Source organism: Helicoverpa zea, chromosome 9 (genome assembly GCF_022581195.2).
Source record: "Helicoverpa zea isolate HzStark_Cry1AcR chromosome 9, ilHelZeax1.1, whole genome shotgun sequence".
Lineage (NCBI taxonomy): Eukaryota > Metazoa > Arthropoda > Insecta > Lepidoptera > Noctuidae > Helicoverpa > Helicoverpa zea.
The window spans coordinates 9,169,233-9,181,664 of NC_061460.1; the positions used below are offsets into that span (position 1 = coordinate 9,169,233).

At 36.6% G+C, this 12,432-nt stretch overlaps 2 protein-coding genes across 7 annotated transcripts; both read right to left on the reverse strand.

Annotated features, from left to right (window-relative positions):
• Window positions 1-4,077: 4,077 nt before the first annotated feature.
• On the reverse strand, window positions 4,078-6,926 carry LOC124633473 (tyrosine--tRNA ligase, mitochondrial). Its single transcript, XM_047168703.1, has 8 exons — window positions 6,547-6,926; window positions 6,214-6,361; window positions 5,864-6,042; window positions 5,538-5,754; window positions 5,388-5,466; window positions 5,039-5,314; window positions 4,684-4,872; window positions 4,078-4,271 (listed from the first exon to the last, which is right to left on the reverse strand). The coding sequence occupies exons 1-8, from the start codon at window positions 6,681-6,683 to the stop codon at window positions 4,108-4,110; spliced, it is 1,389 nt and encodes a 462-aa protein (XP_047024659.1). The 5' UTR covers window positions 6,684-6,926; the 3' UTR covers window positions 4,078-4,107.
• Window positions 6,927-7,276: 350 nt separating this feature from the next.
• On the reverse strand, window positions 7,277-12,410 carry LOC124633024 (phosphoribosyl pyrophosphate synthase-associated protein 2). 6 transcript variants are annotated; one of them, XM_047168110.1, is made up of 8 exons: window positions 12,047-12,162; window positions 11,986-12,014; window positions 11,735-11,848; window positions 11,415-11,534; window positions 10,437-10,725; window positions 10,003-10,172; window positions 9,631-9,739; window positions 7,277-9,466 (listed from the first exon to the last, which is right to left on the reverse strand). In XM_047168110.1, the coding sequence occupies exons 3-8, from the start codon at window positions 11,809-11,811 to the stop codon at window positions 9,161-9,163; spliced, it is 1,071 nt and encodes a 356-aa protein (XP_047024066.1). In that variant the 5' UTR covers window positions 11,812-11,848; window positions 11,986-12,014; window positions 12,047-12,162; the 3' UTR covers window positions 7,277-9,160. The 6 variants fall into 6 exon arrangements, with proteins under 6 accessions (XP_047024066.1, XP_047024063.1, XP_047024064.1 ...); XM_047168107.1 differs by having other exon boundaries at window positions 11,960-12,014; window positions 12,047-12,157; XM_047168108.1 differs by lacking the exons at window positions 11,986-12,014; window positions 12,047-12,162 and adding an exon at window positions 12,259-12,410.
• Window positions 12,411-12,432: the final 22 nt, after the last annotated feature.

A 12,432-nucleotide genomic window follows, 5' to 3' on the forward strand; every position in this document is an offset into this window, starting at 1 on the left:
TCTATATTATATTTTACGTTTGCCATTTAACAATATAATAGTTACGCTTGCCCACCCTGAGTAAAGACAGTAAGTTGGGCAGTATGTGCGCCGATTGCGTGATCACTTCGTCAATCTTTTGCACTTTCTGGTGGTTGATGTAGAATCCTCCGGCTTGTATTATCCGCATTGCATCTCCTGATAAAGAAAGAACATTATTATAAAACAAATAAGAATTAGCTTTGGAGCTACAAAATCAAATTCGACGATTATCCCTTATTATTATTCGCCTCGTGGAAAGCAATACAAAGCTATGCTTATTCCAAAAGAGAAAATATTAATATTGGTTAATTTTTTGTGTCAGTATAGATGAATGATGAAGAATGGTTGCCATGAGTTATTGTAGTTCATAGACTTCTTACTTTAAATTATAATGCAAACAGATGTATAATTATCAAAGTGAACTTACTCTCAGTAGGGAAGCACTTGGCCTTCATCCCAAGTTCCAGCACGGTGATACCGGCGACAACAGCAGATTTGTTACCGTAGCATTTTCAAACACTTGCTCTAACTCTGGGGCCCGATTCTCCTAATTTTACTTAAGCGACATACGATTGACGTTCGACTCGATTCGACTGAGATCCGATCCCGACTCGATTACGATTGAAGCGTATGTGGCATTCCGCTATTTTTTCTTTGAAATAAACGTTTTTATCCTTTTCTGTCATTCAATAATGAATCATTTTGTCTGCAAATGATTTACGATTGCAAAATGATTGTACAGCAAACTACCGTATAGACCAAAATTACCAAAATAACAGACCAATCGCACACCAATCAAATGTCAATCGAATACGATTGGTCTTTTATTAGTAGCAGAATGCCCGATATGGTTAAAACTGCTATTGCGATCATATTGCGATTAGATTTCTATTCGATTTTGACATTATTAACTTAGGAGAATCGGGCCCCTGTACTACTGAGCGCAACCAGTGACTTCACGTCTTTCGAGTATATTGCATCTGTTGCTTTCATTGCGCGCTCTAGCCCTTCCTCTGAAAATATACACAATTTTCAAGTGACTGCTAAACAAATATCCCCTGTAGGTCCCTGTAGGTCCCGGCTGTCATTGAACATCCTTGGCAGTCGTTACGGGTAGTCAGAAGCCAGTAAGTCTGACACCAGTCTAACCAAAGGGTATCGGGTTGCCCGGGTAACTGGGTTGAGGAGGTCAGGGCCCCGATTCTCCTAATTTTACTTAAGCGTCATACGATTCACGTTCGACTCGATTCGACTGAGATCCGATCCCGACTCGATTACGATTGAAGCGTATGTGGCATTCCGCTATTTTTTCTTTGAAATAAACATTTTAATCCTTTTCTGTCATTCAATAATGAATCATTTTGTCTGCAAATGATTTACGATTGCAAAATGATTGTACAGCAAACTACCGTATGGACCAAAATCACCAAAATAGCAGACCAATCGCACACCAATCAAATGTCAATCGAATGCGATTGGTCTTTTATTAGTAGCAGAATGACCGATATGGTTAAAACTGCTATTGCGATCATATTGCGATTCGATTTCTACTCGATTTTGACATTATTAACTTAGGAGAATCGGGCCCCTGATAGGCAGTCGCTTCTTGTAAAGCACTATTACTCAGCTGAATCCGATTAGACTGGAAGCCGCCCCAACATAGTTTGGGAAAAGGCTCGCAGGATGATGCTAAACAAATATCAACTTTAGGAGCAATATGTACCTAAAGTCTAAAACAAGTTAACCCTGTTAAAGGGTCTCTTGGTAAGCAAAATCGTTTGTTGCCCGTGGTACTACCAATAGTACTACCAGTAGTACCACGGGCAAAATTTTCTTCCCGTAGTACTACCGAGCGGTCTGGTAGTACCACGGGCAAGAAAAAACTGCCCGTGGTACTACTGTCAATATTTTAGGTTTTTTTCAACCCTTATGTTGTCACAGTTGATATTGTCATCCTAGAAAGATGAATTGAAATATATTTTTTTTAATGTAGATATATTTTGGTACTATTTCGTAAATAGATCTGGTAGTTGTGAAATTTTTCATTGCTCAAAATCGACAAGAGTCAAAAACACTTAGTTTTTTTCTTCACAAATAAGAATTGAATATGTACTTACGTTTTTCGTTTTATTTAAAATATTAAGTAGGTAGTGTCATATTTATTAAAATTATCTATAATTTAGGTTATGCTGTCCTAGTACTTTACTTTTTTGGTTCGGCCGTATTCTATAAATTAGTTTTTGGCTAATCACCTCGTCCGGGGAAACTTCTTTCCGTACCCGGATAAAACGTACTTTGCGTTCAGCACAGAGAGTGTAGCTTCCTAACAGTAAAAGAATCATTGGGTTTGACGCATTTGGTGCACTTCGCAACTTCTACATCATGTTCAAATGGTGCACTTCGCAACTAGTACGCTTCTCAAATGGCACACTTCGCAACTGGTGCTCTTCTCAAATTGTGAACATCGAAAAAGGGGCAATTTTTAAGTGGAGTGGATATTTGGATTTCTTTTTCTAAAATTATGTGGGGTTTAATTAAAATTGCTTTGTTACAATATTATTTTGGAGTAGGTGACTCTTTCTTAGGGTGCGTCCACATCTGGCGAATGCGCCGCGAATGCGCAGCACGCGAGCCGATCGCGAGCTGTCCGCGAGCTGCGCGCGTGCATTTTTGTTCGTGCGCCGCTTCTGCTTGGCCCGCGCGCAGCTCGCGCGCGACCTAAGCGCCGCACGCGAGCGGCGCGCAGGCGGCGCGCGACGTCTGCCATCTTCGATAGTACTGAGCCAATATACGGAACTGTAAGGGCGAGAACTGATTGCGCGCAGATCGCGCGCCGCTCGCGCGCTCTATACGAGCCTTGCGTGAGTTGCGCTAAAGAGGCGCACCGAACTATTGCAGTGACTGCACGCGCGCAGCTCGCGGACAGCTCGCGATCGGCTCGCGTGCTGCGCATTCGTGGCGCATTCGCCAGATGTGGACGCACCCTTACATATTTTTTTCTTATTTTTGTATGACTTTTTATATTTATTTAAAACCTTTTTGATTTGATTTTTTTTTTAATCATGAGCCTAAATATTTGAAATAAGTTCGGAATTTGACTGTTTGCCTACTCTCTAAAGGAGCGGAGTGTTTCAAAGCTTAGAACCCGGATCGATAGCGAAGGAATCAAAACAGTACAAGGTGAAAAATCTTTGCACTCGAGTGCAACACGTAACTTTTCATCCCACCTCATCATACACAGCATAAATCACCGGAGTATAAAAAGTAAACCTATTCAATCTCGGAATGTCGATGCAACTGCTCTCCCCGTGTACCAGGACAGCATAACTTACCTGAGTATTCCAATTTCCCGACGAAAATGCTCAGCAAGTACCAGGATAGCATAAAATACCTATCAAGTAAATCGAGACCAAGGTATTCAATATTTATTTGTGAAAAAAAAAACTAAGTGATTTTGACTCTTGTCGATTTTGAGCAATAAAAAATTTCACAACTACCAGATCTATTTACGAAATAGTACCAAAATATATCCACATAAAAAAATATATATTTCAATTCTCTTTCTAGGATGACAATATCAACTGTGACAACAAAAGGGTTGAAAAAAACCTAAATTATTGACAGTAGTACCACGGGTAGTTTTTTCTTGCCCGTGGTACTACCAGACCGCTTGGTAGTACTACGGGAAGAAAAATTTACCCGTAGTACTACTGGTAGTACTATTGGTAGTACCACGGGCAACAAACGAGCAAAATGTATCATCTTAGCTGTTATGTTAGAACTCACTTCCATGTACCAAAGTTGTGAGCTGATCAGCCAAACAAGTCTGTGGATATCTTTGCTCTGGATGCTCCTTTTGCTTGAACATGATATCCTTTATTTCTCCTAAGCTATAGAAAGTGAATAATTTCAGTAGTTTCTCTACTTCAGAATCTTTTGTTCTTATAAAGAACTGGTATAAGCTATAAGGGCTAGTTTTCTTTGGGTCTAGCCATATTGCATTCCCAGAATCATAGTCAATTATCTAACCATGAGTTTGAAGGACAATGAAACAAGTTTGAACTCCTAAATAATCAATATTTTATTTTACGTTTGCCATTTAACAATATAGTAGTTGCGCTTGCCCACCCTAAGCAGAGACAATAAGTTGGGCAGTATGTGCGCCGATTGCGTGATCACTTCGTCAATCTTCTGTATTTTTTGGTGGTTGATGTAGAATCCTCCGGCCTGTATTATCCGCATTGCATCTCCTGATGAAGAAAGAACATGATTTAAGACAAATATGGAATGAACTAGCCTTCGAGCTACAATATCAATGTCGATAATTACTTCATTTGTGACAACACAAATCCATAAAGCTGAAGAGTTTGTTTGAACGCGCAAATCTCAGGAACTACTGGTCCGATTTGAAAAACTATTTCTGTGTTAGATAGCCCATTTATCGAGGAAGGCTATAGGCTACTTTTTATCCAGGTTCCTGCAGAGGTGCAAGCAGGATGCGGGTGAAACTGCTGGCAGAAGCTAGTAAATGATAAACGCAATAGGGTTGCCGCTATTGCATTATTATTTTATAGTGTATTGACTTCTTTGCATTACTATAGATATAAATATATGTATATCAATAACTAAATAGATAACTATCAATAAATAACTAAATCTTACTCTCAGTGGGGAAGCACTTGGCCTTCATGCCTAGTTCCAGCACAGTGATACCGGGCGACAACAACAGGTTGGTTACCGTAGCATTTTCGAACACTTGCTCTAACTCCGTACTACTGAGCGCCACCAGAGACTTCACGTCTTTCGAGTAAATAGCATCAGTTGCTTTCATTGCGCGCTCTAATCCTTCCTCTGAAAATATACAAAAATTTTAAGTGACTGCTAAACGAATATCAACTTTAGGAGCAATATGTACCTAAAGTCTAAAACAAGTTAACCCTGTCAAAGGGTCTTAAAGTTAAAATATGTATGTTTTTTAGCAAAGATGTATCATCTTTGCAGTTTAGTTGGTACTCACTTCCATGTACTAAAGTAGTGAGTTGGTCAGCCAAACAGGTCTGTGGATATCTTTGCTCTGGATGCTCCTTATGTTTGAACATGATATCCTTTATTTCTCCTAAGCTATAGAAAGTGAATAATTTCAGTAGTTTCTCTACTTCTGAATCTTTTGTTCTTATAAAGAACTGGTATAAGCTATATGGGCTTGTTTTCTTTGGGTCTAGCCAAATAGCGTTTCCAGCTGACTTTCCGAATTTGTCACCTTCTTCAGTCGTGACTAGAGGCAATGTTAGACCTGAAAATAAAAAAAAACTTTAAAAATTACAACAAAAAAAATTGTTTTAATCAAGATTGTAATCAAAACTAACCATAGACATTTGTCTTTGCAGTCCTGCTTATCAATTCATGTCCCGCACTTATGTTGCCCATTTGGTCACTGCCGCCTATCTGAAAAATTCTAACAATATAGACCAATGCCATTCCATTTTAATATATGTTTCCTAGAAAATATTGTTTACCTGAAATCTACAATTATATTCTTTCAATAAATGCTGCCAGTCATATGATTGGAATATCTGGTATGCAAACTCGGTAAAACTCATTCCGATTTCTGAGTTGATTCTACTTTGCACACTCTGTTTTAAAAGCATGGTGCCCATGCGAAAGTTCCTTCCAATCTCACTCACAAATTGTATGGAGTTTATATTTCTGTACCAGGTTTCATTGTTGACAACCCTGAAAATTTACATAAAATAACAAAGTGTCTGTTTATTTTTTTTTATTAAATTTGTTAAGTGGTAGAAGGTTTTAGTTAATACACAAAATGATTCCTGTCTATAATTACTTGATAGGTTTAAGTTTACTTGCGTCTTGTGTCCAGATATATTTCTTGTGGTTTTCAAATACAGTCTCGAGGTTGTTTTGGATACATTTAACATTTTCTTGTATGATATCACTTTGCATGGCTATTCTGTCTGTGCTTCGACCACTGGGATCTCCAATGTACCCTGTGGCTCCTCCTACCTGAATAGAAAAAAGGTTAAGTATCATATCTTTACTCTTCTGCATCGGCCAGTTACAAAGTTGTAGCTGTTTGTTTTCATTTTGTTGCCACTGTTATATAAAAATTGATGATAACAAACTTTGTAAATATTCTTTTTTTTTTAACTAGAAGTATATTGAATAATAGTTTACCAAAGCAACAACATTGTGGCCTCCTCTTTGCCAGTGCAGGAGATTTATGATGACTAGCAAGTTCCCAACATGAAGACTATCAGCTGTGGGGTCAAACCCAGCGTATACACATTGTGGAGCTTTGTTTAATAAGTCCCGGATTTCAGATCTAGAACAGAACACAGAAATAAATGTAGAAAATAGTGAAATACCTGGATGGAAAGAAGTGTTCAGAAATTAGAAAAGGAAACCAGATAAGTATCTTGAAAGTTTCAGTGGGTAATGGGGAACAATTTAAGTTGTTTTAAATCATTTAAGTCGATTTTTCATTAATAAATTACATCATAAACTTACCCAGCAGTGTTAGGAAACATATCTTGATACATCCCTCTTTCACTGAGTTTTAGAATATTTCTACTGGAATAAGTTCGTTTAAACGCTTGTAGCCAAGTCATTTTGGGCACACACATTATTTGCTTCAGTAGTTTCATAGCTGGTCTCTAGGAATTCGCTCAGTTCTGGATAAATACAATCTGTAAGCTATAACCTCAATCTAAAAACTAAGATGCGAGATTTTTCGCCGCAATTGTTTAGCAATGTTGGCTAATATTATGACGATTATGAGTTTCCCTTTTACATTATATAATACCGTTTATTTAATTTTTACTCGGAGCTCTGTGTTGAGAATCTTCAAATCTTGCAGTATATTTTATTCACTTTAAAAACTAAGGTCAAATTTAAGATTTATGTTCTTCGCAATAAAGATCAAATTTGCACGAATTTATCAAATCGCTATTTCTGACATAATTGTGACATGTTATGAGTCGTTCGGAATCGCGCTTACGATTAGGGTTAGTACTATATCATCATCGTTTGGGAATAAATAATTTTGATCATCATATCTTTGGACAAGATAATCATCATACACAAACTCGCTATGCATAATGGATATATCGAGTGGGATACTAATTCTATGTATGATTTTCCTGTCTTATCATATAATCTGACATTCTTCGCAAAAAGGATATATCTTTACGCAATAGTTTCCATAGGGGTCGAGCAGAGTAATAATAAAAAATCGATGTATATGCCACAATTTTATTTCTATTTATATAGTCTATATTAAGTAGTAAACATTTACGTTATTTTCTTAGCTATACAAATTAATTTATGTTTGTATTACTATAATTCTCACATATTATAACTTTATACGTAACAATTTATACACTGAACTTGTATGTTCACGCCATTTGTGGCGCATTCACGGGTAGTGCAGGCCAGTTTTGCGGCTTCATAAAAGTTATATTTTTGTACAAAAATTGTCAAATTGTTACGTACATTATAAGTCAATCACAAAAGCTATGATTACTTTTTAGACTCCTAACATTCTTTCTATAAAATATAAAGATCAGAATTAAGTATTTGTTTTTTAATAAACATTTGCAGTATCAACAAACATTGATGGTGTATACGGCAAAGGCCACTTGTATTTTGGAAATACAAACTAAAGATTTTCTCTTCAGGGCATAAACTGCGTTAAGCGTGTGCACGCACGTGAGCACGTTCGCGTGCTTATGCGCGGGCATCGGCGCGTGCATCCGCGTACGCAGTTTTCTCAGTACAAAATTTGTCATTTTTTGTTATGGGCCGGGCACGCGCGTGCGGTCGGTTCGAGATAGCGCTGTCAACTGAACAAGCACGCGCGTGCACCCGCTAGCGGGCTTCGCGCGTGGACCCGTCCAACGTGATGCGTGATCACGTCGCGTGCATGCGTGCCCCATTGCACGGAAGTATCACGCGACGGGCTCACGAGCGTGTGCACGCGCATGGGCACGCGCGGGTCGTTTTTGTATGGACACGCGAGAGGCACGCTTAACGCAGTTTATGCCCTCAGTCTATTTGTATGAGACGGAAAGGCTTATAATAATAGTGTTCCGTTATGTATTTTAGATATGAGCAAAAACCTGACTATTAGTTCTATTAGATAACGCAGTCCCACCGAAAGTTGCAGACACCAATTAAACGGATTGTAGGTTTTGAATAAAACATTACATTGGCATATGAAAAACATTAAAATTTATTTTTTAGTCTCAAGCTGTTGGACTGAGTTGGACAAACTTATGTCGTGATAAGTATCAATAGACGAATAATTATTTGGAAAAGTTTTTCAATTACAAAAATATATATTTCATTATTTTGATTGAAAACGACGCAATTAAAACTATTTGATGTCTGAAAATGTATATGAGTTTGAAATTATGTTTACTAAAATTACTATTTGTATTTGAAAATTCAATATCACTAATATATATTTTTCAAACGGACTTTATCAGAAGCAAGTAGATAACGGGTGATATATTGCGTTAAAGAAAATGTGGACTTAAAGTCGCCATTAATGAATATATATTTAATACTTAACAAGCCTAAAAATACCTCCACATTATACAACAAAAGAAACCTCTAACTTAATTTACTTAATATTCTTTTATTGGTAAAGAACACTGTTACTGTGGGTACAAAAATTAAAATGCAACCAAAAAAGAAACAAAATGCAGCTGAACTCAAACAATAAAGAATACAACTGGCCATAAATACATTTTTGAACTCATAGTGATAGATATATACATATATTAATTATTTAGTTTCCTTAATTAGGCATTTGATATTAATTAAAATTAAACATACGATAAACTTAAAAAATACAATACATAAAATAATACACAAACAAGGAATTATGTAACCATTCCATATCAGAGTTCTATAATCATTGGTCAAATTTTCATAATACTTCAAGGAATACTTTACTCATAAAAGCAACTTAATTGTGATTATGGCATTTTTATACACTGAACCCATAGCTGTTACAATAAAAGATACTCTAAAAAAACAGTGAATATAGAACTGAGATAGGAACATAATACTTAATTAATACTTAACATTAAAACATGGAAAGCAACATCAGGTATGACTAATCCTCGAGGGTGACGTTTTTGAAGAGGTATGACATGGACTCCTTGTTGTGAATGCGTCTGATGGCCTCACTAAGGAGGACTGATATGTCGATAGTTTTGATCTTGTTGCACTGCATCTTCTGAAGTTCGTGTGGCACGGTGTTGGTGACCACGACCTCGTCAATGGGTGAGTCCTCGATAAGCCGGGGCGCATCGGAAGACAGTAATCCGTGGGTTGCCAACACGTATATTTTGTACGCTCCACACTCCTTTAGCACTTCCGCTGCGGCAACGAATGATTGTACGTCGTCAATCATGTCATCCTGTAATAAAATAAGCAATTTTAGGGGCCACAAACAGGCAGATTGATTGATGACTCCTTAGAAGTTTCGTGACCTCTTTAAACATCTTCATCCATTCACATGTTACATTCATAAACCAAAATAATATTGTACATGTTGTATATGATAATAATTAGGAAACTTACCACCATGATAGCTATTCTGCCACCGACATCTCCAACCACGTTGATCGGGGGCTTTTCCTTTGCTGGATGTACGGGAACACCAACAGAAACGTCCATGGTGCGTGATCGACTACAAACACCAAACATGAATTAGTTTAAGATATTATTATAATTTGTCCTGCACTCAGCAGATAGCTCAAATAGTTGCTGTTATCAGAAATAAATCTATATAAGTGTGTAAATATTATACAAAATGTGTCGTATTTTTTATCTAAGTAGTTTTGCTTATCAGTATTATAGTAAATGTTAAGCTTTATCAGATCAAATAAACCACTTTTGAGAATAAATGTAAAATGTTAATAATGTATGTATTTTGTATGTATGAGAACTTACTTTGGTAGGCATGGTGGTGAGTAGCGTCCATCAACTTCATCACTCTCAGCTTCCTTCTGTTCTCCATGAATGACGGCTATAGCCAACCGTAAACGCTCAGCATATGAAGTAGCTTTCTTAGCAGAACCTGGGTTACGAGCCACTATCACCGAGTTACGATAATCTGGAATCTAAATTGACATTATTTAATTACTTATGAAAAAATGTGGTGAGATAGAGCCATTTAGGTTGGCTAACCTTCTATGGAAAACAACACCTATTCTCAGTTATAGGTGAATTTGGACAGAGGCCAAAATATACATTAATAGGGATTTGTGGTGGAATGTAATGAATGTTTAATAACATTACATTTGCCAAATATTCTTCAGAATTCCAAATTTTCCACAAAACAGTTATAATTTAGGAGATATCATTTGATAGAAAAATTAACTTACACTTTCTTGGATGTACTGCAACAAAAATGGAGATGCCCTTAAATTATCAACTGGGCACTCGTAGAAACCCTGAATTTCCTTCTGGTGTAGGTCCATTGTGATGATGTGTGTCAAGCCCGACTTGCACATCATTTTGGCAAGGAGTTTGGTTACAATGCAGCCACGCTTCCTCATTTTGCATTGTTTGCTGTAGGGCAAGTATGGAATCACTCCTACGATTGACCTTGCCGAGGAAGTCTTACAAGCGTAAGCCATTATCAATAATTCCATTATATTGTTGTTCACATCTCTGTAAGAAATATTGTAATTATTATAGGTGTTGAAGGATCACGTACACAAGATATAGCAAACCAAAACATGCAACTTCAATATTAATCTATATCTATATTTTTCTAATTGTTAGTTTTACATTCGCCACACATTTTTTTCAAAATACTTATGTTATATAGTTGAAGCAAAATTTTAAGAATTTATTTGTTTCCCAGACTTATTTACGTAAATTTTGAGATATCTAGATTGCAGTGTTAAACAAAACATGCACATTTTCATCATTGTTGTTTATATACAACATTGTTATTAGAACATCAATCACAATACTTCTCCTTTGTAAAAACTTTGTATGAACATACACAATGCTACTGTAATGGACAGTAACAATGTACAATGAGGTGTGTAACCTAACTGATTACTGAGAATCCACTTGATATGTAACAACACACTTATTAGCATATCAATGTGAAAACATTTAGGAACCTGGTCTAGAATATTTCAGCAAAAATATTGTCATAATCCACACTGAGGATTATTTCCATATTTTACATACATTTTATAGACAATTGATTAATACAAACGTAAATATTACGGGATTTTCTCAAGTGTTCTGAATATGTTTTTATCTCTAAAACTGGCTTCTTGATAATTCTTATTAGATGTTTATATTGCCTGCTACAATGTGTGCTTCTCATATGCATTACTCACTTAGTGCCAGTCTGTACAATATAAATATTCTTTCCACGAATAGAATCTGCAATCTCCACAATAGTTTCCCTGTTGGTCTTGTGGTACACGGAACATCCTCCCTTTCTAACACCCAGGCGACTGTAACAAATCATTCATATTTATTTTTGCAGTAAAGCCATCATAGTAACTAGCTCTAATTCAATTTATTTACTAAGCTATACACAGAATATAATCTGAATGAGGTCAAACTACTTAACCTCTGCAAGTGTCAAACACTAGGTCAATATCTGAAACCTTGAAATTGCTAGTAAAGTAGGAGATGAGGAGCAGAGACTTACTGCGCGATCAGTTCGGCGAGTTCAGGGTGCGAGTTGCCGCTAATGATCACTATGTCTGACGTGGAGTTACCCTCCATATTGCTCTTGTGAGATCTATTAGTGAAACCCACCAGCCTGCAAAAGTCACGCACGTTTTCTTATTCGTCGGTCGATCAACCGCCACATGTAAATATATTAAATTTGGGAAAGGGACGGCACGTTGGATCAACAAGAAAAACAATAAACCTGGTTTTGTTGAGTAACATAATAACCTGATGGCAGTTTTGTATATATAATTGCAATTGTGGAAAGCAAATAAATGAATATGAATATGAACAGAGAAAACAAAACTTCAAATAAATAAACCAAAAACTTTTCTTCGTTATAGATCACAGCTAAAACATATGTGAAAGATATATAAATGTGGTTTTACGAGTAAAAATAATTTTAATTACAGAAAGTCGGAATCCCCGATTGAGAGCCGTCACAGATAAAAATTAATGGAACTACGAATGAATGGATGTGTCAAAATTAAAATTGTTTACGTTTTCCTCATGCCCCCTTCAGCTGGATTTTACGGTTTCTATATAGTATCTTTTAAAACACCTTTCGAGCACTTTTTACGACTTTAATCATTTAAGATAGCTGTCATCGTTTCTTGATACCGCTTATTTATTTACTACACGTGGGAAAATGAGCTGTGTAAATGGGCATTGGGT

Excerpts from the sequence above, each read along its gene's own strand:
- LOC124633473 (XM_047168703.1), bottom strand. The coding sequence starts at position 6,683 with ATGAAACTACTGAAGCAAATAATGTGTGTGCCCAAAATGACTTGGCTA. Across the intron at positions 6,362-6,546 it reads ATGTTTCCTAACACTGCTGG|ATCTGAAATCCGGGACTTAT; the intron begins GTAAGTTTATGA and ends GTTCTGTTCTAG. Across the intron at positions 5,315-5,387 it reads TGCAAAGACAAATGTCTATG|GTCTAACATTGCCTCTAGTC; the intron begins GTTAGTTTTGAT and ends TTTTATTTTCAG.
- LOC124633024 (XM_047168106.1), bottom strand. The coding sequence starts at position 11,979 with ATGTTACTCAACAAAACCAG. Across the intron at positions 10,726-11,414 it reads ATTGTACAGACTGGCACTAA|AGATGTGAACAACAATATAA; the intron begins GTGAGTAATGCA and ends TATTTCTTACAG. Across the intron at positions 9,467-9,630 it reads GCAGAATAGCTATCATGGTG|GATGACATGATTGACGACGT; the intron begins GTAAGTTTCCTA and ends ATTTTATTACAG.